A 24606-nucleotide genomic window follows, 5' to 3' on the forward strand; every position below is an offset into this window, starting at 1 on the left:
TAGATATGTCGATAAACAGATTTATAGTAATTTGTATGTATATAATTGGATGTAAATATACGAACCAGTATATATAGCACATCTACTCTTATATAGTTAATCTGAATAATTCTGAAATAAAATGAATCGTTATAAGTAACAGCCTGAGCATGGAGCTACAAGTCAAAACATATCACAATTTTAAAAAAGACACAAAGGCCGCGTTCAGACTGCCAGCCAATATCCGATTTTTAGCCCATCCAGATTGAAACTGGATGACTCTTTTGAAGTCTGAACAGTCCCAAACCGCGTGATATCCGATTTTTGCAAACCAGATCGAAACCACCTCCGGGAGGTAGTTTCATATCCGATCCATATCGCATTTGGGCAGATGCGTCGCAGTCTGAACAGCTCCAAACACTCAGATCGGATATGACTGTCCCAGACGCTCCAAACCACCCGCCCATTTCCAGTTGTGGAGCTACTCATCCTTTCACAGAGAGCATGTACAATCTCTGATGTCACGTCAAAAACTATTATTTGTAGTTTAAGTGTTGCAAATTCACATTACAACATGTTTTAATAGCAGAAAAAAAGACCGCATTTCCACGTACGGTGCCGTCGCCGCGTACCCTACGCCGTAGGCTCTGCGTCGGTGTTACGCGGAACCATAAATCAGCCTTCATATCTTCCTATCAGTCGCGCTGTGAGCCTGAACCTGCAGCCCGTCAGCCCCTCTCCTCCTAGGAGGAGAGGTTATGGAGCGGGGCTGCCAGTTATTCATTGCTGGTTCGTTTTGTTAACTCTGAGCTTTGTTGGTTGGTTTGTTAGGCCGCGTTCAGACTGCAGGCAAATATCCGATTTTTAGCCCATCCAGATTGAAACTGGATGACTCTTTTGAAGTCTGAACAGTCCCAAACCGCATGATATCCGATTTTTGCAAACTAGATCGAAACCACCTCCAGGAGGTAGTTTCATATCCGATCCATATCTCATTTGGGCAGATGCGTGTCAGTGTGAACAGCTCCAAACACTCAGATCGGATATGACTGTCCCAGACGCTCCAAACCACCCGCCCATTTCCAGTTGTGGAGCTACTCATCCTTTCACAGAGAGCATGTACAATCTCTGATGTCACGTCAAAAACTATTATTTGTAGTTTGAGTGTTGCAAATTCACATTACAAATCATGTTTTAATAGCAGAAAAAAAGACCGCATTTCCACGTAGGTGCGTGTCGCCGCGTACCCTACGCCGTAGGCTCTGCGTGGTGTAACGCGGAACCATAAATCAGCCTTCAGTCGCGCTGTGAGCCTGAACCTGCAGCCCGTCAGCCCCTCTCCTCCTAGGAGGACAGGTTATGGAGCGGGGCTGCCAGTTATTAATTGCTGGTTCGTTTTGTTAACTCTGAGCTTTGTTGGTTGGTTTGTTAGTTTGCTGGTGGTTTTGTTCTGAACACCTTGTTTCTCATTTTGCTGGGACGCCGGGTCCCTCCGCCGATCACACAACTTTTGCTGTATGCGTTCATTTTTATGTCTAAAAATGATGCGCAGTGCCGACCCAATCAGAAACGGTACAGATATTTTGGGATTTTTTATATATATAAAAGAAATAAATGACTTCACACAATACACGCGCTGGGTGACGCCTCCGCTCCACTGCGGTCACGCCATCTACGCTTCGGAGAGGCGCAGTCGCGCTATCTGCGCTTGGAAATCGATTGCGCGTCTACAGCGCGTTGTACGGTAAAGCGTGTGGACGGCTTCAAAACGGTTATTATTATTATTTCCACGTCTTGAAATAGATACATATGTCATTCCTTTTTGTAGTTTTACTAAAGTCTAACAAAATGATAAAAAAAAACAAAAATCTAATCAAATACTAGTCAGCACACTGTAAGATATTCTTGTTCAGCATGTCCTCAAGTACCTCTGACATCATTTTCAAGTTCTTTTACCCTAGCATTTTCTAATAATTACATCCCAAAATCATACCCAATACACAGGAATATAGGCAGATTAAAAAAATTCATAAAAAAATCTAATCAAATACTAGTCAGCACACTGTAAGATATTCTTGTTCAGCATGTCATCAAAGTACCTCTGACATCATTTTCAAGTTCTTTTACCCTAGCATTTTCTAATAATTACATCCCAAAATCATACCGAATACACAGGAATATAGGCAGATTAAAAAAATTCATAAAAAAATCAAATCAAATACTAGTCAGCACACTGTAAGATATTCTTGTTCAGCATGTCACTTTTCACTTTCACTTTTGGCTGGTTTTGAGGTAACCTGGTCTTGATCAAACTGTCAATTGGATTTTGATGTTTGGCTTATTAAAGTCTTCCCTAATTCTCATCATGCCTCTGCCTTGTGTGTGCTGTAGGTGTGGCTTTACCATTGTAACAATAGACATGTGGACCCAAGATCCGGGTAAAAGGATGGATAGCAGATCTGGTTTTTAGTCTCTTCATCAGATTTGAACGTAATCGCAAAAGCACAGAAACACTACTGCCAAACAGGGAAGAGACTTAACCAAATTGAAATTATCACCAGACAGTGAGCAGTCTAAAAAGTGAATAATGTAATTAAAAACTCTTTAGCTCATGAGTGTCATGTTGAATTACTGCAGATTTTTTTTAAATATTTGAATTATTTGGATGGTAAATTGATATCAGATGCACATTCAGTTCTATATATTACAATATCATTAGAAAACTCAAGTAAAATCTTTTATAACTTGTCCCCAGGTAATCCAGATACAAATTTCATGTTGAACAACTGCTGAAATTTTCAATAACAAAGTAGGCCAAGTATTCTAAAATGGTCATTTAAGTCTAACCATTGTCTGATTATAGTATTATTGTTTTTATTATTATTATTATATTATTATTATTATTATTATTATTATTAGTAGTAGTAGTAGTAGTAGTAGTAGTAGTAGTAGTAGTAGTAGTAGTAGTAGTAGTAGTAGTAGTAGTAATTTGCTTATGGCACACATATTCATTATGCTGAATGTAGAAAATATCAACAATTCAAGTAATAATAATAATAATAATAATAATAATAATAATAATAATAATAATAATAATAATAATAATAATAATAATACAATAATAATACTAATTACCCGGATCTTGGGTCCACATGTCTATTGTTACAATGGTAAAGCCACACCTACAGCACACACAAGGCAGAGGCATGATGAGAATTAGGGAAGACTTTAATAAGCCAAACATCAAAATCCAATTGACAGTTTGATCAAGACCAGGTTACCTCAAAACCAGCCAAAAGTGAAAGTGAAAAGTGACATGCTGAACAAGAATATCTTACAGTGTGCTGACTAGTATTTGATTTGATTTTTTTATGATTTTTTTTAATCTGCCTATATTCCTGTGTATTGGGTATGATTTTAGGATGTAATTATTAGAAAATGCTAGGGTAAAAGAACTTGAAAATGATGTCAGAGGTACTTGAGGACATGCTGAACAAGAATATCTTACAGTGTGCTGACTAGTATTTGATTAGATTTTTTTATGAATTTTTGAAATCTGCCTATATTCCTGTGTATTCGGTATGATTTTGGGATGTAATTATTAGAAAATGCTAGGGTAAAAGAACTTGAAAACGATGTCAGAGGTACTTGAGGACATGCTGAACAAGAATATCTTACAGTGTGCTGACTAGTATTTGATTAGATTTTTTTTATGAATTTTTGAAATCTGCCTATATTCATGTGTATTGGGTATGATTTTAGGATGTAATTATTAGAAAATGCTAGGGTAAAAGAACTTGAAAATGATGTCAGAGGTACTTGAGGACATGCTGAACAAGAATATCTTACAGTGTGCTGACTAGTATTTGATTAGATTTTTTTATTAATTTTTTTAATCTGCCTATATTCCTCCTATATAGAAATGAAGGGGATTCTGAATGGGATTGTTTTGTTTTTTTTGTTTTTTTATCATTTTGTTAGACTTTAGTAAAACTACAAAAAGGAATGACATATGTATCTATTTCAAGACGTGAAAATAATAATAATAACCGTTTTGAAGCCGTCCACACGCTTTACCGTACAACGCGCTGTAGACGCGCAATCGATTTCCAAGCGCAGATAGCGCGACTGCGCCTCTCCGAAGCGTAGATGGCGTGACCGCAGTTCCGCTCCGACGTCGTTGCTACGGCAACCCGTCAGATCAGTCAATGTGTGGCGCAGTCTGAACAGAGCCATATCCGATATGGACACTTGCTAAAAACAGTGTGGACAGTCAGCCCTGAAAATCGGATATGAGAAGGAATCAGATATATATCAGATTTGCCTGCAGTCTGAACGCGGCCTTAGTTTGCTGGTGGTTTTGTTCTGAACACTTTTCTCTGTTTCTCATTTTGCTGGGACGTCGGGTCCCTCCACCGAGACACAACTTTTGCGGTATGCGTTCATTGTTATGTCTAAAAATGATGCGCAGTGCCAACCCAATCAGAAACGGTACAGATATTTTGGGATTTTTTTATATATATAAAAGAAATACATGACTTCACACAATACACGCGCTGGGTGACGCCTCCGCTCTGACGTCGTTGCTACGGCAACCCGTCAGATCAGTCAATGTGTGGCGCAGTCTGAACAGAGCCAGATCCGATATGGACACTTGCTAAAAACAGTGTGGACAGTCAGCCCTGATAATCGGATATGAGAAGGAATCAGATATATATCAGATTTGCCTGCAGTCTGAACGCGGCCAAAGAAACATTCTAACGAAAATACAGATGCGAAAAAACATGTAGATATGTACATTTATTAATATATGTAGATATGTATACGTATATTATGGATATACATATGTTATATGTAGGTATGTATATGGATATATTGATTTGTATTATACGTACAGTATTTGTGTATCTATATCTCTATTAATATATACTGATTTATAGTTATATGTAGATATGTCGATATAGAGATTTATAGTCATTTTTATGTATATAATTGGAGGTAAATATATGAACGAATGTATATATAGCATATCTACTCTTATATGTATATGCTGTCTATTGTTCTCTGTTATATTGTAGTATTATAGTAAAGTAATGATAATGTAATACTATACATTATAATTACTTCTATTAGTACATGTATACATACATAGTAGCACAACTAAATGCTGGGCGTTTCTTTTCTTTTCTTTTGTTTGCCTTGATTAGTTTGATTTTGACTATATTTATTAATACATATAATTGAGTGTTATATCACTGTATTGAACAGTAATTAAAGTAGGTATGTGTGTTTTATATATATAAATTACATATATTTATATTATATGTATTCTGTTTTTTTTTTTTTTTTACTTTTTTTACTCTTTTTTTATCATGTATGTTCGAAATAAAATCTTCAAATCAAATCAAATCAAATCAAATCAAATCAGGTTCGCAGCGTTGAAAATATCATGTGATTTTATCTTTTAAGGAGCTCATTTCTATAAAAAAGTGGAACATATTCTCTATTATTTTATTAAGTTACTAGTTACTACACATTGAGTCGTAAACACTTACCCGCAGTTCGTCTTTAGATGTCTATTAGATGTCAAAAATTCTTCTCTAAGTCGCCTTAAAGTTGAAACCGGAGTTTCTATCGGCGTTTTAAACGGTCATTTCCGTCGCCATGGCAACTGGTGCCCACCGGAAGTAGCCGGAGTTCTTTGGCGGGTTAACGTTTAGTTCCGTCGTTTTTTTTTATTTTTATGTTCCTTTCTTTTCTAATTTGTATTTAAATTGATATTTGTCAATTATCCTCTTTGAGAGTTTGTATATTTTCAATAAAGTTTTGTTGTAAAAAAATTAAAAAAAATGTTTAGTTACGTCGTCGCCATGGAAACCGCAGCCCCGCCGGAAGTAGCCGTGGTTGGCAGCGTGTTGTTGTTGTAGCCGCTGCTAAGCTGCTAAAAGCTGCTGTTTGACCCGCTCAGGTTTGATATTCCGGGGCTCGAACCCCCGACACACCGAGGATCATGGCGTCCACCGCGGCAGGGAAGCAGCGGATCCCCGAGGTGGCGAAGGTACGAAACCCGGAGCTTAGGGAAGCGAAGCTAAGCAGGGTTTGGACAGGTCACGGGTTTTAGTCATGAAGTCTTAGCGTTTTAAACTGTTTCTGTGTCAAACTGGGGCTGGTGTCGGGGTCACATTCATATGAATTAGTGGAATAAGTTATTATTGATGTATTAATTACGTTTAATTAGTTTAATCCAGACTTCTGGCAGAGTTTTGGTTAGTTGGTTAGTTTTTGTTTCAGCAGAACTTTGATCCTGAAATCTGGAGAAAACATGTTTCATCCAGGGTTCCTACGGGGCTGGAAATCCTGGAAAGTGCTGGAATTTCAATGTTGTGTTTTCAAGGCGTGAAAAGTGCTTGAATTTTAGTTTAAGTGCTTGAAATTATAACTCTGTCTTTCACCAAATTGGGATCAGACTGTAGGGTTTAGTTATTACAAGGATAAATAAAATCAGTAAGATGAAACATAACTAGATGTTTACAGCACATAATATTTATTAATTATGTATTAATTATTATTCATTAAATAATTATGAGTATACAGGACTGTCTCAGAAAATTTGAATATTGTGATAAAGTTCTTTATTTTCTGTAATGCAAAAATGTCATACATTCTGGATTCATTACAAAACTGAAATATTGCAAGCTTTTTATTATTTTAATATTGCTGATTATGGCTTACAGTTTAAGATTAAGATTCCCAGAATATTGTAATTTTTTGAGTTTTCTTAAACTGTAAGCCATGATCAGAATATTAAAATAATAAAAGGCTTGCAATATTTCAGTTTATTTGTAATGAATCCAGAATGTATGACATTTTTGTTTATGTAATTGCATTACAGAAAATCACAGTATTCAAATTTTCTGAGACAGTCCTGTATATATTCCTGTATATATTTTACCCCACCGATAAGGTCCTTGAAGATTTTGAAAGTGCTTGAAAAGTGCTTGAATTTGACCTTGAAAAATGTGTAGGAGTTTTGCTTAGTTTGGTTAGTTTTTGTTTCAGCAGAACTTTGATCACATCCGGGTTCTTCTGCCTGAAATCTGGAGAAAACATGTTTCAAAGTTGGTGGGGGGGGTGGCACTAATGTGCAATCAACAGCATAGAAAACATATCTGTCGTCGGTAAACTTGGAGTCAAGACCCCCTAAACCGAGACCAGGACCAGAAAGTTTACTTACTTACTTAAATCTTATTTGAGAGGGACCATGTGCAATTAAAAACATAAATGTAAACATGTGATGCATTGCACCAGAGTTAGCTTTAGGATAATTTGCGTCTGCAGTCCCTTGGCACAAATAAATACAGCACAGATAAAACACCTCAAACATTATTCAAGGATATTATCAAACATCACCCATCAAACATTATTCAAGGACATATAACATATACTGTAGCAATAAATCACACATACAGCACTACACCTGTACACATGCCGCCATGTTTCCTGCACGCTGCAGGGTCCTGGAGGCTTCAGGTCCTGGAGGCTTCAGGGTCCTCAGAACAAAGCTCCTGCAGAGATATTTCAGGGTGTTTGTGGTGTTTCAGGTGAAGAACGAAGCTCCTGCAGAGATATTTCAGGGTGTTTGTGGTGTTTCAGGTGAAGAACAAAGCTCCTGCAGAGATATTTCAGGGTGTTTGTGGGGTTTCAGGTGAAGAACAAAGCTCCTGCAGAGATATTTCAGGGTGTGTGTGGGGTTTCAGGTGAAGAACAAAGCTCCTGCAGAGATATTTCAGGGGGTTTGTGGTGTTTCAGGTGAAAAACAAAGCTCCTGCAGAGATATTTCTGGGTGTTTGTGGGGTTTCAGGTGAAAAACAAAGCTCCTGCAGAGATATTTCAGGGTGTTTGCGGTGTTTCAGGTGAAGAACAAAGCTCCTGCAGAGATATTTCAGGGTGTTTGTGGGGTTTCAGGTGAAAAACAAAGCTCCTGCAGAGATATTTCAGGGTGTTTGTGGTGTTTCAGGTGAAAAACAAAACTCCTGCAGAGTAATTCAGGGTGTTTGTGGTGTTTCAGGTGAAGAACAAAGCTCCTGAAGAGATATTTCAGGGTGTTTGTGGTGTTTCAGGTGAAAAACAAAACTCCTGCAGAGTAATTCAGGGTGTTTGTGGTGTTTCAGGTGAAGAACAAAGCTCCTGAAGAGATATTTCAGGGTGTTTGTGGTGTTTCAGGTGAAAAACGAAGCTCCTGCCGAGGTGCAGATCACCGCCGAGCAGCTGCTGAGAGAAGCCAAGGAGAGGGAGCTGGAACTTCTGCCGCCGCCGCCCAAGCAGAAGATTACCGACAAGGAGGAGCTCAACGACTCCAAGCTGAGGAAGAGGAAGGTAAACCTGCTTCCAGGCTCCGTTATCTTGAAACAAACACCACAGTTTAGTGTCTTGACTTCACACTGAGCTGCTTTCTTGAAGGCCTTTGAGGACCAACATCAGGAAGAATCCAACCGTCATCAGTAAGGGCTCAGTTCTACTTGCAGTTCAGAACGCGTACGCATCGTTGTCGTCACGCGTATCCTGCATTCATTTGGCGCGTCGACGTGCACGTTCTCATAAAGACACTGAACGCGTACGCGACCTGCAGTTCTGGCTGTGGCCGCGAGTGGCGCTGTTCCCGGTCTGATACCAGCTGGACACAAGTGACGACGGAGGTCGCTGGCGCCGTTTCCTTTGCCGAGATTATGCTGCTCTCTGCTGGATGCAGGTTAACTTGCCCAAACTTTCTATCTGAAAAAATATTCTCATCTTGATGTTTCCTGCTAATTCATACACAATCTTCACTTTAATTCTTAACTTAGTTTTACACCAGAATGTTTTTATTTTTTTTTTATTGAAACATAGATACAAACAAACAAGGCACATATCAGAATTACAAACTTTTGCCTTGGGTTGAGCAACATCAGTATTACAAAATATACACTGAGAATCTAATTATTGTACAACATAAAATTAAATAAAAACAAAATTAAAAAAAAACTCACAAGGGCCATTTCATATTAAATCATATCTTTCAAGTAAAGAAAACAGTTTAAGGGCTTTCTTTTCTTTAACAAGACTCAAGGACTTACTCAAGAGCTTTAGCTCATTTCTCCACTGGGTCAAACATGGTTTGGTCTTAAAAAAATCTACATTTGTGAATGAAGAACTTTCCCAATAACACCAAATTATTAAGGACAAAGTCCAAATTCTTGTCTTCAACAAAAACACCATATATATATATTATAATATAATAATATTATTAATATAATAATAATAATCTATAATATAGCAAAATGTTTCTAATGACTTTGTTAGTGCATTTAAAGTCACAAAAATCTAAACCTTTATTGCAGAGCTGTCACAGTTCAGGAGAGACCTTAGAGTGACGAATGTCTTCTTTAACCATCAACCTCACAGAAACTGGTATGGCCTTTATCACTCTTATTATAATGCTTAACAGTACATTGAATTTGGTATTTTTTGCAAAAATCCTCAAACTGTAATTCCCAGTATCATCCAGAAAGTGTGCAACAGCCCAGCCTTCTTTCGATTTCCAATCCTGTATATAAACAGATTTTCTACTGAGCAAAATGTACCTGTTGTTCCATACAGGTGTGTTGTGTGGTGTAAAATTATGATTATAAATCAATTTCCAATAGAGAAGGACTTGCTGATGGAAAGCAGAGAGTTTAAGTGGTAATGAGCTATAATCAAAGTCGTAGCGTAGAAGAAAATCTATTCCACCCATTCTTTGGAAAATCATATCAGGAACAATAAACCAGAAGGAATGTCTATTTGTAAGGAAAGATTTTAACCATTTCAGTTTCAAGACACCATTTATAATATCGAAATCGATCACATTCAACCCCCCATCATCATAGTTTTTTACCATGTCAATCTTTTTTATATATTGACATCTATTTCTCCATATGAACTTAAAATTAAAGGTATTTATTGTTTTGATCATTCTTGTTGAGATGGGTAAGGAGAATGCCGGATAAATTAGTCTGGACAGACTATCCTTTTTTTGATAATAAGACTCTGCCAAAAATTGAAATATCCCTTTGCAGCCACCGTTTAGAATTGACTTACACTTGTCCACATTGTTCCAAATATTCATCTTTTCAATTGCTGTTTTATCCTTAGAGATAACAATCCTCAAATATATGACCTCCTGTTTTATCTTTATATTATACAGGGATTGTAACCAAAGCAATAATAATAATAATAATAATAATAATAATAATAATAATAATAATAATAATGGCTTGGTTTTATATAGCGCCCTTCAAGGCAACCAGGGCTTTACAGAGACCATTATTCATTCATCCACATTCTCACCGGTGGTGGTAGCTACGTTTGTTGCCACAGCTGCTACTTTTGTTGCCACAGCTGCTACCTTTGTTGCCACAGCTGCTACGTTTGTAGCCACAGCTGCCCTGCAGACTGACGGAAGCGTGGCTGCCATATTGACCAAACGGCCCCTCCGACCACCAGCAAACATTCATACACATTCACACGATCTTATAATCTCCTACATCATCCAATATTGTCATGTAAACTTGTTTGTTGTATTAATCTGCTACTGCTGCTACCGCTGCTACTACCTCTACTACTAAATATATATCACTTTTCCAACTGTTGCTCTGTTTACTGCCCCCTATCGGTCACCGCCGGTATGACGCACTCTCCTTGCGTACTACGCTAGCGACGTTGCCGTTGGTGGTGCACACGAACGGACGTGAACGCAGGCACAAACAGCAAGTATAACTCGCCTCTTAGGGCTCAGTTATACCTGCAGTTCAGAACGCGTACGCATTGTTGATGTCATGCGTATCCTGCGTTCATTTGGTGCATCGACGTGCACGTTCTCAAAAACACACTGAGCGCATACGCGACCTGCATTTCTTGCTCTGGCCGCTAGTGGCGCTGGTCCCACTAGAGATGCTGGTCCTGGTCACGTGACTCTGTCCACAACGCACACAAAAACGCTGTGTTCTGGATATGGCGGAGTGTTTTGAGGAGAAGCTGGCTGAGCAGGTTTGCTGTTATCCTGACATCGGTCACTGCACAGCGACAAGCATGCCTGCCAAAACAGCTGGTGGGGTGTATGTACATACACACGTGGACCAAATTGTTGGTACCCCTCAGTTAAAGAAGGAAGTCTAGGAGTCTATGAACATAGAGTTGATGTGCCTTACTAAAAAAAGGTCCAGTTTGGTCTCATCTGTCCAAAGGACATTCTCCCAGAAGCTTTGTGGCTTGTCAACATGCATTTTTGCAAATTCCAGTCTTGCTTTTTTATGGCACATCAACTCTATGTTCATAGACTCAAAAACCAAGCATACGAAGAAAAGAACACTGTCCCTACGGTGAAACATGGAGGAGGCTCAGTAATGTTTCAGGGCTGCTTTGCTGCATCTGGCACAGGGTGTCTTGAATGTGTGCAAGGTAAAATGAAATCTGAAGACTATCAAGGCATTCTGGAGAGAAATGTGCTGCCTAGTGTCAGAAAGCTTGGTCTCAGTCGCAGGTCATGGATCTTCCAACAGGACAACGATCCAAAACACATAGCCAAAAACACCCAAGAATGGCTGAGAGAAAAGCGTTGGACTATTCTAAAGTGGCCTTCCATGAGCCCAGATCTGAATCCCATTGAACATCTGTGGAAGGAGCTGAAACATGCCATTTGGAGAAGACACCCATTAAACCTGAGACAACTGGAGCAGTTTGCTCATGAGGAGTGGGCCAAAATACCTGTTGACAGCTGCAGAACGCTCATTGACAAATACAGAAATCGTTTAATTGCATTGATTACCTCAAAAGGTTGTGCAACAAAATATTAAGTTATGGGTACCATCATTTTTGTCCAGCCCTATTTCATTAGTTTGTTTTTTTTTAATAATTATGTTAATCAACAATTCAAAAGTAATGGCTGATTTAGATTATTTAATTTTCAATACATTTTTATTTATTGTTAGTGAGAGTTGTGGGTTTTTCCTTCTTTAACTGAGGGGTACCAACAATTTTGTCCACGTGTGTACACACACACACACACACACACACACACACACACACACACACACACACACACACACACACACACACACACACACACACAGCGGCCCAGGCAATCCCCGACCACCCGGTCCGGGCCGGACACGCGGCCAGGAGGCCCTCACCCTCCAGGCCAACGACCCCCCACCTGGCGAGGGGCCAGCCTGCCCGGACAGACATAGCTGCCCCGGCCGCCGAAAGGGAACCCTCCAACAGGGCGACACCCGCGCGGTCTGAGGCTGCGCAGCGAGTCCTGCGACCCACCTATCCCAGGCCGGCGAGGGAACGCGGGTGACGTGGGCCCCCCTCCCGACCCTGGTGTTGAGTGCATGTGATTAATGCCATAAAAACAGGGAGGGGGAGGACCAAGTATCAATTTGACACCGACCCCCAGCCATCATTATAATGGTGGCAATTCTTCCCATGAGTGAGATGGGAAGAGAGTTCCATCTGGAAAGATCATCTTCTATTTTTAGGGGTGTAACGGTATATGTATTTGTATTGAACCGTTATACACGGTATAGCGTGTTCGGTTCGGAACGGAGGCGTACCGAACGAGTTTCCACACGGACATATTAAGTAGAGGACCGCACGTTGTGGAGCAGAGCGCTGCTGCAGCTGCACATGCAGTTGCGCTCACACCGAGAAAGTATTAAGATTAAGGAAAAAAGCACTAACTAATGAAGAACTAAAGAGCTAAGCACATAATTGTGACAAGTCCAGTGTTTCCCCTACCATCGAGATCCCCCGCCAGGCCTAAAAAAAAAAAAAACAATTATCATTTACGTTTATGAGCGCCTCTGCAGCGCTGTTCTGCAACGTGAGTCAACCTGCTTCGTTGCCTAGTAAAGCCTGAATTATGGTTCGGCGTTAAATCAGAGTTTGTAGCTAGCCAACTATGGCGCCGGCCAAAAAAAGAAAAAATATCGCGGGCGACAGACAACATGATAAAGAAATCTTTCTGCCAGGTACGTGTGTTTGTGTTTGCATGTGACGCTGCAGGGAAGCGTGAAGGAAAACACAGCCCGACCACACCATGCGTCCGCGGGGTCCTAGCGCCGGTACACGTAGAGCCAATGTTATTTTGTGTGTGTGTGTAATAAACAACTAGCACGTTTATATTTTGCATTTTGTTTTCTTACTGTACCGAAAATGAACCGAACCGTGACCTCCAAACCGAGGTACGTACCGAACCGAGATTTTTGTGTACCGTTACACCCCTATCTATTTTCTTTAAAAGCTGAACATAATTTAATTTTATTAACTCTGGCAGCCTAGGGGAAATATCCATCCATCCATCGCCCGCTTATCCGTTCCCGGGTCGCGTGGGCAGCAGCCTCAGCAGAGATGCCCAGACTTCCCTCACCCCAGACACTTCCTCCAGCTCCTCCGAGGGGAGTCCGAGGCGTTCCCAGGCCAGCCGAGAGAGATAGTCTCTCCAGCGTGTCCTGGGTCTTCCCCGGGGTCTCCTCCCAGTGGGACATGCCTGGAACACCTCCCTAGGGAGGCGTCCAGGAGGCATCCGATACAGATGCCTCAGCTGACTCCTCTCAATGTGAAGGAGTAGCGGCTCGACTCAAGCTTCAAGCTTTGAATTTGCAAAACTAATATTAAATATCTACCTTCTGAGTCAATGTGTGTGTCATTTACAGTGAAATTTACTCTCTTATTAATGAGAATTGCTACCCCTCTTTGTCTGGAGTTGTAACAGGCTGAGAAAACATGCGGACTGGCCGTGGCCAGTGTATCTGCTGAAGCTTTAACTAACTGCGAATCTTGTAGTAGGACAATGTCTGCCTGCAGGGTTTTTATCTGATTAAAAAGTTTTAGTCTCTTCTCTCGGTTTCCGGCTCCGTTTACATTCCAGGTTACGAACTTTAATTTATCCATAATTCAATCGTTGGAAGTAATATTATATGTAAATGGTAATGTTGTATGAGATTGTGTAAATTACTAATGATATATTGTTGCATATGTGTGTGCCATGTTATTCTATATGTATGTCATGTGTATTTATACCAATTTACCAAACAGAAAGTGCAGCAGAGTGGGACATACAGGAAGAAAAGGGAAAATTTTAAAAAGGAATGGGAAAAGGGGGTGAGGTGGGGGGGAGGGAAATAATTCTAATCATAATAAAAAAAAAAGGAACGATCACCAGTGTGTGCTTATGACTTACTGAGACTAGCAGAGCAAGAATTATTAATACATTAATATGTGCCGAAAGTGTTTATGAAGCTATATCTAATCTAATCACCTAGGGCCTGATTTACTAAAGGTTTGCATGTGTAAAAACGTGTGCAAACTTGACAGCACCCGCAAACCAAAGTGCCAGCTGATCTACTAACAGCGTGCAAAGAGAACTGCGTCTCTCAAATGCGCAAAATAGCACACGCAATTCATTTAGTACTTTTGCCCTGATGAATAATCAATATGGGGCGTACCCGCCAGAAATCGCTAAATACTGGGAGGGGAAGATGCAAATTGGTCCATTTACCACGCGCAATGAGATTTACCAAGCCTGAAAGTAATTGCGCGTATTGTGATTGCGTCTGTATTTAATACGTTCGAAAGGAAGGTGCTAATCTGCTGCTGCTGTTATTGTGGCAAGGAGGCGACATCCAAAATCAAAGAATACGCAGAGAGAGAGTCTTTATTCTGCTGCATGCTATTTTAAAAATGGTTGCACAAGTTTTATTAAAGGCCACTTTTTCTTTAGTTCTTCGCCTTATATCTTGCCACCTTCTTTTAATGTGCCCCCCTCCACTCGCCCACAAGCAGGCCAAGCCTTTGTGCCAAACTTTGTATTTTATTGATTACTTATCTTATTGAATGTGAAATCATCCTTCGTAAATTACATTTCATTAAAACCCATGCTTATTAATCACAAAACACAGGTTAAACATCATGACCAAATCCGCTCCGACCCGGTGTGTCTGTGATCAGCGCAGACAGACTGCAGCTTCGCCTGAATTATGGTTCTGCGTTAAATCGACGGCGTAGCCGATGGCGTAGGGTCGCGGTGCGGTGTGCGTCGCCGCGTTCCCTACGCTGTCAATTCTGCGTTGGTGTGATGCGGAACCATAAATCAGCCAATCAGGGTGCAAGGGGTTGGGGGAGCTGGGTTGATGTTGATCCGCGGACAAAACTTGTTAAGGAGCATCAAACTCACTCTTATCTACGCGGAAATAACGCTAAAATATAAAGAAGGCTTCCCAAAGTGTAATCTATGGTGAAATAGGAAAATTAAGATGTGCAACTCTTCTAAAGGTGAGACATGCATTTAATTGACTTCATGGCGCCAGCCTTGGCGTTTATTATTACGCAAATGTGGAATGTTTGGGTCTGTCTAATTTCGTCAAATTAAATTTGGAGATTCACCGTTCACATTTTTATGTGTATGCGTTGTATGAGAGAGAGATGGCGAGGGAGGGAGGGAGAGACGTGGCCTGTACGTCGTTTTTTTTTTTTTTTTTTTTGCAGTTTGGGTGCACAATACACACCGTAAGACGCGCAACACCTCATTTAAATACTGCAGTTTGCACCTGTTATCAATTGCGCACGCAATCTTAGTTGATCACCCGCAAAACACACAACAACAGCACGCGCAAACTTTTTCAGTGCACACGCAATTTAGTACTCTTTATTTAGGATCTTAGTAAATCGGGCCCCAAGTGTCTTATGGAGCTATATCTAATCTAACCACCAATTAGTGAGAAAGAGGAAAAAAAAGAAAGTTGAAATTTGTACTCATCTTTTAGCAGAGCCAGGGAGTGATGTCCGGGTCGCGGTACAGTTGTCCGTTCACGTACAGTTTGTTCACGGTGATGACAGCACGAGCTCCCTCCGTCATGAGCTTCTTCCGGATCAGGAAGAGGAACCGTCGACGGTCCAGGATCTCCCGGGGGAACTGGTCGTTAACGGAGAACGGCAGTCCGCGTAGCTAGGGTCCACAGCTTCTCACCTGCTCCTTCTGCTTAAAATGTTCAAATTTAGCAACAATGGATCTAGGTCTCTGGGCTTCTGATCTTCTTCCTCTTAGGCGATGGACGCGATGAAACGTGATGGAGTTCGCCAGGTCTTCTGGAAGTTTCAGGTGTGTTCTGATGAAGTCCTGGACAGTTGCTTCAGGATCTTCATCAGGCTTCTCCGGAATCCCTGAGAACACTAAGTTATCCAATGCTATCCTCATGCTGCGTGCCTGTAGATCTAAAACTGCCTCTTTCATAGATTTATTTTCCCTTTTTAGCTGGCTCATCCCCTCTGTCAGAGATTTTACCGACTCCTTTAAATCCCGGTTTTCAGCCGCGAGCGATTCTACCTGCCATTGGCTAAATTCCAGGGAGGTCTGCAGTGCTTGTATCTCCCTGTGCAAAACCTCAAGGGGGGACAGACAGGACTCAAAACTATTCAAACGGCTGTCGATGGACAGCAAGACGTCTACATTGCTGTTACCTTGAGGTGAGATGGCTCCAGGTGATTTTTCATCTCGGGATCTTTTCGAAGATGATGCGTTCGAGGTAGCTCCGTCTTTTTTTTTCCCATGACAATCCTGTTGTAATTTTCTTCCATATACTCCTCCAGAGATTCTAAGGTTTCGTTCTGCTCCAGATTATTTATACTTATATAACTTATCTGTCATATACGTTTTCGCTAATGTATTCTTAATTAATTTTGCTTAATTATTTGTTTGATAACCGAAATGTATTTTTCTGCTCGACATTGAATGCTGCTGCCTCTTGGTTCTTCCTCGTGGTCCTACCACATCTCGCGAGAACTCAGACCTCTCCCACCTGAAGCTGTTCAACGACACCTTCAGAAGACGCACGGTCCTTCCTTGAGCCAGCAATAGTGCATTAATGTTATTTATATATAACTCATGTTATTTTATTTTTTTTAACAATAAAGTTGCTATTTCTGAAAATTCAGTGTTGTGATTTCTTTATTAACACAATTAATTTGTCTTGTAACATAAGAAATGAAATGATGAGGAATCGGAGTAAATAACTGTGGTGTCCCTGTTTTAGAATTCAATTAAATCTTCCTGTGTGAAGACGAGGTGACCCGTTCCCCCTTCAGGTAACTAAAGGCTGATTTATGGTTCCGCGTTACACCAACGCAGAGCCTACGGCGTAGGGTACGCGTCAATTTAACGCAGAACCGTAATTCAGGCTTAAAATCCCACAGAGTCGTTTACGCCGTGTAACTGCATGCGAGCGTCCGACTATCGCGTCGAGCTGCGTGACATCGGACGCTCTCTGTCCACACTGAAACCGTTAAACTCGCGGCCAGTTAGGACAGTCCAATACAAAAAGAATAAAGCAATGGAATTGATTTTGTCACTGAAGCTCGCTTGCATCGCATTGGACATGCTGTAATTGTGTACGGAGCTGCTGCTCTTCTGCCCAGAGGCTTTGTGTCCTCCACTGCTACACGTCATTCAGGCAGCCAATCAGCACAGAGACTCATTATCATAGCCTCCCCGCCCCTCAGAATCCCTCATAGAGGAGGTTAGAAGCAGTAAAAATAGAGACAGAGGCTGAATTTCTGATTTATGTAGAAAAAACAAGCTTTAGATTGTTTTTAAGACATTCAAGGCCTGTTTAAAATATACATTAAATGCCATAATAGGTCTCCTTTAAGTTGCAACATGATACAAGTGTGCAGCGATTTTTCTTGCATGTATGTCAAACCGTATTGTGGGGCTTGAGGCACAAAGTTTTCTAGGGGGTGCTGTTGTGCCATTAGTCCACGCCCATTAATGCAAACAATTAAATGTCAAATTTTTCGCCAGGCCTGGCTTGCGTGCAAAATTTGGTGACTTTTGGGGCACGTTTAGGGGGGCAAAAAGGCCCTCATTTCATCGGAAAAATAAAAACGAGAAAAATAAAAACGAGAGGGAAAAGAAATTCCTACAGATACAATAGGGCCTTCGCACTGTTAGTGCTTGGGCCCTAATAATGATAATACTAAAGAGGATAAAACAAATGAATACAAAAAAACATAATAACCATTCATAAAGATCGAACAGAGCCTGTGCAGTTACGTAGAGTAACTTCTTTCCTTATATGACAACCATTTTCCCCAGTTTGTTACAAAGAGATCTTCTTTCATTTTCAACTTACAGTATATGTGAGATGTTCCATCACGATATCATCTATAATTGGCATCCATTGTTTGCTAGTGGGGGGATCAGACTTGAGCCGGTTTTTGGTAATGGCCTTCTTCCAGCCACTAGGAGAATCTTGACCAGATATCTGTCTCCAACAGGCTTTGTGGATTTGGAGAAGGCATTTGACCGTGTCCCTCGTGCCATTCTGTGGGGGCTCAGTGAGTCTGGGGTCCGGGGCCCTCTATTAAGGGCTGTCCGGTCTCTGTATGATCGGAGCAGGAGTCTGGTTCGCATTGCCAGCAGTAGGTCAGACCTGTTCCCGGTGCACGTTGGAATCCGGCAGGGCTGCCCTTTGTTACCGGTCCTGTTCATAATTTTTATGGACAGTATTTCTAGGCGTAGCCAGGGCCGGAGGGAATCCGGTTTGGGAACCTCAGGATTTCATCTCTGCGGATGATGGTGTCCTGTTGGCATCATCGGACCGGGACCTTCAGCATGTGCTGGAGCGGTTTGAGGCCCAGTGCAACGCGGCAGGGATGAGAATCAGGCCATGGTTCTCCACCGGGAAAGGGTGGCGTGGAGAAGTCCTGCCTCAGGTGGAGTTAAAGTATCTCGGTGTCTTGTTCACGAGTGAGGGAACGATGGAGCGTGAGATTGACAGACGGATAGGTGAAGCGTCCGCAGTTATGCGCTCGATGTACCGGACCGTCGTGGTGAAGAAGGAGCTGAGTCGAAAGGCGACACTCTTGATTTACCGGTCAATCTACGCACCTATGGTCATGAACTTTGGGTAGTGACTGAAAGGACAAGATCGCGGATACAAGCAGCCGAGATGAGTTTCCTCCGCCGGGTGGCTGGACGCTCCCTTAGAGATAGGGTGAGGAGTTCAGTCACCCGGGAGGAGCTCGGAGTCAAGCCTGCTGCTCCTTCACATTGAGAGGATCAGCTGAGGTAGCTGGGGCATCTGTATCGGATTCCTCCTGGACGCCTCCCTAGGGAGGTGTTCCAGGCATGTCCCTCGGGTAGGAGACCCTGGGGAAGACCCAGGACACGCTGGAGAGACTGTCTCTCGGCTGGCCTGGGAACGCCTCGAACTCCCCTCGGAAGAGCTGGAGGAAGTGTCTGGGGTGAAGGAAGTCTGGAAATCCCTGTTGAGACTGCTGCCCCCGCGACCCGGTTCCGGATAAGCGGCGGAAAATGGATGGATGGATGAAACCAGATAAGGATTCTATGCTCCCATCGAGCTACCGCCCAATATCTCTTTATAAATGTAAATCTCAAAATAATCAGCAAAGCTCTTTCCAAACGTCTGAAAATAGTTACTCCTTCTAATATACACCCGGATGAAACAGGTTTTATTAAGGGTAGACACTCTTCTACTAATACTTGTAGACTGCTTAATATTATAGATCATTCGAATATCAATAAACAGGAATCTACAATTATATCTCTAGACGCAGAAAGAGCATTAAATCGGGTAAATTGCAAATTTCTATTGGCAACTTTACACAAATTTGGATTTGGCAAATCTTTTATCATCTGGATAAAGATATTATATAGCTCTCCCAAGCCATGTGTAAGGACAAACGATCAAATTTCAACAAGCTTTAACTTGCAAAGAGGTCCCAGACAGGGTTGTCCTCTTTCTCCCTCACAATTTGCGATATTTATTGAGCCCTTTGCAGCTGCTATTAGGCAAAACCAAAATATTAAAGGCATACAATGCAAAACATTAGATCACAAAATAAGTCTTTATGCTGATGATATACTAATCTTCCTTCAGAACTCACAAACCTCACTATCACAGACAATTGCACTTATAGATGGATTTTCATCTCTGTTTGACTACTCTATCAACTGGTCCAAATGCACAGTTTCGTGCATCAACTACAATATCCAGAATACAGCCACTACTAAATTACAATCAGGAAACACTAGATGTCTAGGCATAAACATCTCCCCTAGACTGTCAGAGTGAATAAAACTAAATTATGTTCAGCTCTTAAGAAAAATAGAGGATGATCTTATCCAATGGAACTCTTCCCATTGTCACCATCGAAATGATGGTTTTACCAAAAATAAATATCTTTTTTCAATGACACCATTCAAACCCCCTTCCTTCTTGGTTTAAGTCACTGGATTCATACGTGTCAAAATTCCTGTGGAAAAATAAAACACCACGTATTAGCTTAAAGACATTCCAAAAATCCAAAGACTGTGGAGGCTTAGACTTACCCAACTTCCAGTAATATTTCTTAGTTAATAATTTACAGTATATCTTAAAATGGTGCAAAAACCACTCACTAGATAGTCAATGGCTGGATTCAGAACAAGTGTTTTGCAATGATTTGGAAATCTCAGATCTACAATTTATCAGTCAAAATATTACACATCATAAATGCTTTAAAAGCATTAATATTAGCTCAACACTGACAGCCTGGTGGGAATTCCTTAAAATAGCCAAAGTCTCACTTTTTCCATGTGATCGCACACCCATCTGGAACAACCAAGACATTCTGAAAAATGATAAAAAGATGGTAAACTTTACTCAGTGGAGAGACCAAGGAATAAAGTATCTACAACATATAATCATAAGTGGACATTTTGTACCTTTTAACACACTCGCTGTTCAATGTGGAATTAGCAGTAACACATTTTTAGAATACCAACAACTTAAGTCCATAATAATAAAAAATAATAAACTCAACCAACTGGATCTGCAACTTCCCGCTAAAAAAATACTTAATCTAAACACCCCAAAATTGCTATCGAAACTCTACAGGTTAATGTCCAAAATAGATAGTCTCTCTTCCGATTTCCAAATGGGCGGCTGACCTCTCTCTTAACCTGTTTAAATAATTTCACTATGACCAAGAATCCAAATTTGCAACGTATACAGTACAAAGTTTTTACAGAATACATTATACAGGACAAAGGATGTTCCAGATGGGTTTTACGACCTCCAATATCTGATCACAATTTACAGAGAACACCCATAATTATATATATGCTTAATGGTTTTGTGCACCGGTACAGAAATTCTGGATGGAGATATGTGAGTATTTATCCACATGGCTCAATTACAGTGGGCCCCACACTATGTATACTAGGTCACCCGGGAGACATCCACATGGAATCTAACCTGGCTCACTTGGTTCTCACTGCCTTATGTATCACAAAGAAAACCATTCTAATTAACTGGAAACAAAAATCCAATCTATGTATTAATCAATTTAGGAATCTTCTGTTGAATCATATCAGTAATGAGATAATGTCTGGCTCCACTAAACATCATTCCGCAGAACTGCATTCTCTCTGGTCCCCGATTATAGGCTTCATTACCTAGTGGGGGCGGGTAGGTGGTGATACATACATAAATATCTCCGCTGTTTCTCATCATCATTTGCTGCATCGGTAGGACTAGGAGCTCTCCCGGCGGCTCTGGTTGAACGGCCCGACAAACCATCTCCGATCACGCTATTTTCTTTACCGAGATCACAAGAAAAGCAGACCAGTGATCTCCTCTCCATCCCGTGTTGCTGTCTTGTTTATTTATCTTTACTCCACCAACTTGAAATATTGAATCACTTTTCTAAGCCAACGGCACAACGCAGCTCAAACAGCAGGTGTATCCGCCCTATAATCTGATTGGTTTACGAGTAAATCATTCCCCACGTAGGGTGCGGTCTTATGACTGGCTGAAACAAAGGAAGATATCTGATTGGTTGCAGATCCTTCCGTGTTTAAAAAAACGCGTCACTTCAGGGTCACTTCAGGGGAGTCTCAATAGTCGCACGCAAATCCAGCGCAGCTCACAAACAAGAAAACATTTGTAAATCAGGTTATATTTGTGTGTGCATAAAAGATAGATTTGTGTATTTTGTCCTACGCACGTGTGAATTTTGTGCTTTTGCATTTGTGGATTGGCGTGTGCATTTGTGAATTTTGTCCTGTGCATTTGTGAATTATGAGACTATTCTAGCTACATACTTGAAACTGAAAAGGCTTTTGATAATGCAGACAAGATAATGTAAGTCATCTTCTCTGTTACAGAATCATAAAGGAAGACCCAAAAGATACTGCTGTGTTCATTGCGAGCAAGTCTTCACCACTCCATCAAACCTGAAAATCCATGAGAAAACTCACAGTGGTGATAAACTATACAGCTGTGATCAGTGTGGTGCGGCTTGTACCCGACAAGATCAGCTAAAGAATCACCAACGTATTCACACTGGAGACAAGCCTTACAGATGTGATCAGTGTGGAGCAGCTTTTGCCGATCCAAGTAACCTAACGACTCACCAACGTATTCACACTGGAAACAAGCCTTACAGATGTGATCAGTGTGGAGCGGCTTTTGCCCGGCAAGGTGATCTAACGAGTCACCAACGTATTCACACTGGAGACAGGCCTTACAGGTGTGATCAGTGTGGAGCGGCTTTTGCCCTGCAAGGTCATTTGACGAGACACCAACGTATTCACACTGGAGACAAGCCTTACAGATGCGATCAGTGTGGAGCGGCTTTTGCCGAGCAAGGTACACTAACGAAACACCAACGTATTCACACTGGAGACAAGCCTTACAGATGCGATCAGTGTGGAGCGGCTTTTGCCCAGAAAAGTACCCTAACAACTCACCAACGTATTCACTCTGGAGACAAGCCGTACAGGTGTGATCAGTGTGGAGCGGCTTTTGCCCGGCAAGGTGTTCTAACGAGTCACCAACGTATTCACACTGGAGACAAGCCTTACAGATGCGATCATTGTGGGGCGGCTTTTGCCCAGCAAGGTGCTCTAATTAGTCACCAACGTATTCACACTGGAGACAAGCCTTACAGATGTGATCAGTGTGGGGCGGCTTTTGCCCTGCAAAGTCATTTGACGAGACACCAACGTATTCACACTGGAGACAAGCCTTACAGGTGTGATCAGTGTGGAACGGCTTTTGCCCGGCAATGTCATTTGAAGAGGCATCAACGTATTCACACAGGATAAAAATAGAGAGTTCAGTTAAAATGCACCAATTTAGTTTAGTTAATTTAGTTTGAAAGAAATTATTCTGGTGGTTAGATTGTTGGAAAGATTTTTAATATTTTTTTAAAAAAGCAGCAGATTCTTACAGCTGTAAGAGCTGTTCAGTTATAACCAGATTTAGAAAATGAAGTACAAGAATTCAATTCAAAAGTCTTTATTTTGAACATGATGGTGGTGTAAGTAACAGGATGCTTGAACATACTTGAGCAATGAATGCAAGAGACTTTTTTTTGAAGCAGCAGCAGTTTTGACATGTTTAAAAAGAAGTAAGAAGAATTAAAAAAAAAATTCTCCTACCCCTTGAACTCAATACCATGTTTTTACATAGACCCTTGTTATTAGATGTCAAAAATCTTGATGTATTGAGAAGTTACACAAATTAATATTAAGAATTTTACACAGTGTAAACGTATTGTGGTATACATATACATTTGTGGATACCTGGGTGATTAATGCCATTTGCTGTTACATGGTTACATGTCCCTCTATATAAACACTATTTACTATGAGTTCCTGTATTCATCTACAATACATAAAAGCATACATTATTTACCATGTACAATCTTATTCATTACGGGCATTCTCACACAAATATTTCTAGATGCATCAAAGCATACATATATATATATATATATATATATATATACATATATATATATATATATATATATATATATATATATACATATATATATATGCCGCAACCCCCCCCCCCCCCACACACACACACACACACACACACACGCACACAGGTAATCTGAAGTTTTGTGTTCATGTTTAGTTAGTTGTTGTTTTTGGGTCGTTTAGCCATCAGAATTTATCTGAAGTGTTGTTTTACCATCTGCTTGACACTTGTGTAAATAAATTCTGATTAATTTGAACGAGAGAAGTAGTTTGTGCTTATTTTACGTATATTTGTCACAACTGCTGTTGCAAAGGCCTGTGTTCGAACTCCTCCCTTTACTATTATTCTGAAGAATAATCTACCTTGAGACTGATTTTTGCTGTTTAGTTATAATTTTCCTGATTACATCAGGTGGTGCCCTGTTTTGATTAAAGGGGACCTATTATGAAAAACACATTTGTTCTCGTTTTAACATATATAAAGTGGTCTCCCCTTGTTGGAGTCCCTAAATCAACATCACATAAATTCATAATCAAGGAAAGACACAGAGACTGTTAGAATGATTTTTAAGGCCTTCTGCAGAAGGGAAGCAAAGTCGGAGCTTGCAGAGCAACATGGCCCTCTTGGATGCTCTCGACAAATGCTTCGCTGGCTCCTCCTGTGCATCAGCTTTTTATTGAGAATGGGAAACAGGAAATTACCATATTAGGAACAGTGAACAGTGAATGGATAATTGGACGAAAACAGGAAACAGACATCTCTTCTGTTAAAGAGG

The 24606-nt window shown here is 40.8% G+C and overlaps 2 protein-coding genes across 3 annotated transcripts in view; one reads left to right on the plus strand and one right to left on the minus strand.

Annotated features, from left to right (window-relative positions):
- Nucleotides 1–5621, minus strand: part of cfap61 (cilia and flagella associated protein 61) — a 43238-nt gene extending 37617 nt beyond the window's left edge. Inside the window, exon 1 of the mRNA XM_061741613.1 lies at nt 5535–5621. The gene's annotated coding sequence lies outside the window, so the exon portion shown is untranslated. The remainder of the gene's footprint in view (nt 1–5534) is intronic.
- Nucleotides 5622–5884: 263 nt separating this feature from the next.
- Nucleotides 5885–23816, plus strand: LOC133460725 (zinc finger protein 665-like). Of its 2 annotated transcripts, XM_061741460.1 has the most exons (3): nt 5885–6037; nt 8203–8355; nt 22226–23816. In XM_061741460.1, the coding sequence occupies exons 1-3, from the start codon at nt 5990–5992 to the stop codon at nt 23165–23167; spliced, it is 1143 nt and encodes a 380-aa protein (XP_061597444.1). In that variant the 5' UTR covers nt 5885–5989; the 3' UTR covers nt 23168–23816. The 2 variants fall into 2 exon arrangements, with proteins under 2 accessions (XP_061597444.1, XP_061597445.1); XM_061741461.1 differs by lacking the exon at nt 8203–8355.
- The last annotated feature ends 790 nt before the right edge of the window (nt 23817–24606 follow it).

Source organism: Cololabis saira, chromosome 15 (assembly GCF_033807715.1).
Source record: "Cololabis saira isolate AMF1-May2022 chromosome 15, fColSai1.1, whole genome shotgun sequence".
NCBI lineage: Eukaryota > Metazoa > Chordata > Actinopteri > Beloniformes > Belonidae > Cololabis > Cololabis saira.

Excerpts from the sequence above, each read along its gene's own strand:
- LOC133460725 (XM_061741460.1), top strand. The coding sequence starts at position 5,990 with ATGGCGTCCACCGCGGCAGGGAAGCAGCGGATCCCCGAGGTGGCGAAG. Across the intron at positions 6,038-8,202 it reads GGATCCCCGAGGTGGCGAAG|GTGAAAAACGAAGCTCCTGC; the intron begins GTACGAAACCCG and ends GTGGTGTTTCAG. Across the intron at positions 8,356-22,225 it reads CCAAGCTGAGGAAGAGGAAG|AATCATAAAGGAAGACCCAA; the intron begins GTAAACCTGCTT and ends TCTCTGTTACAG.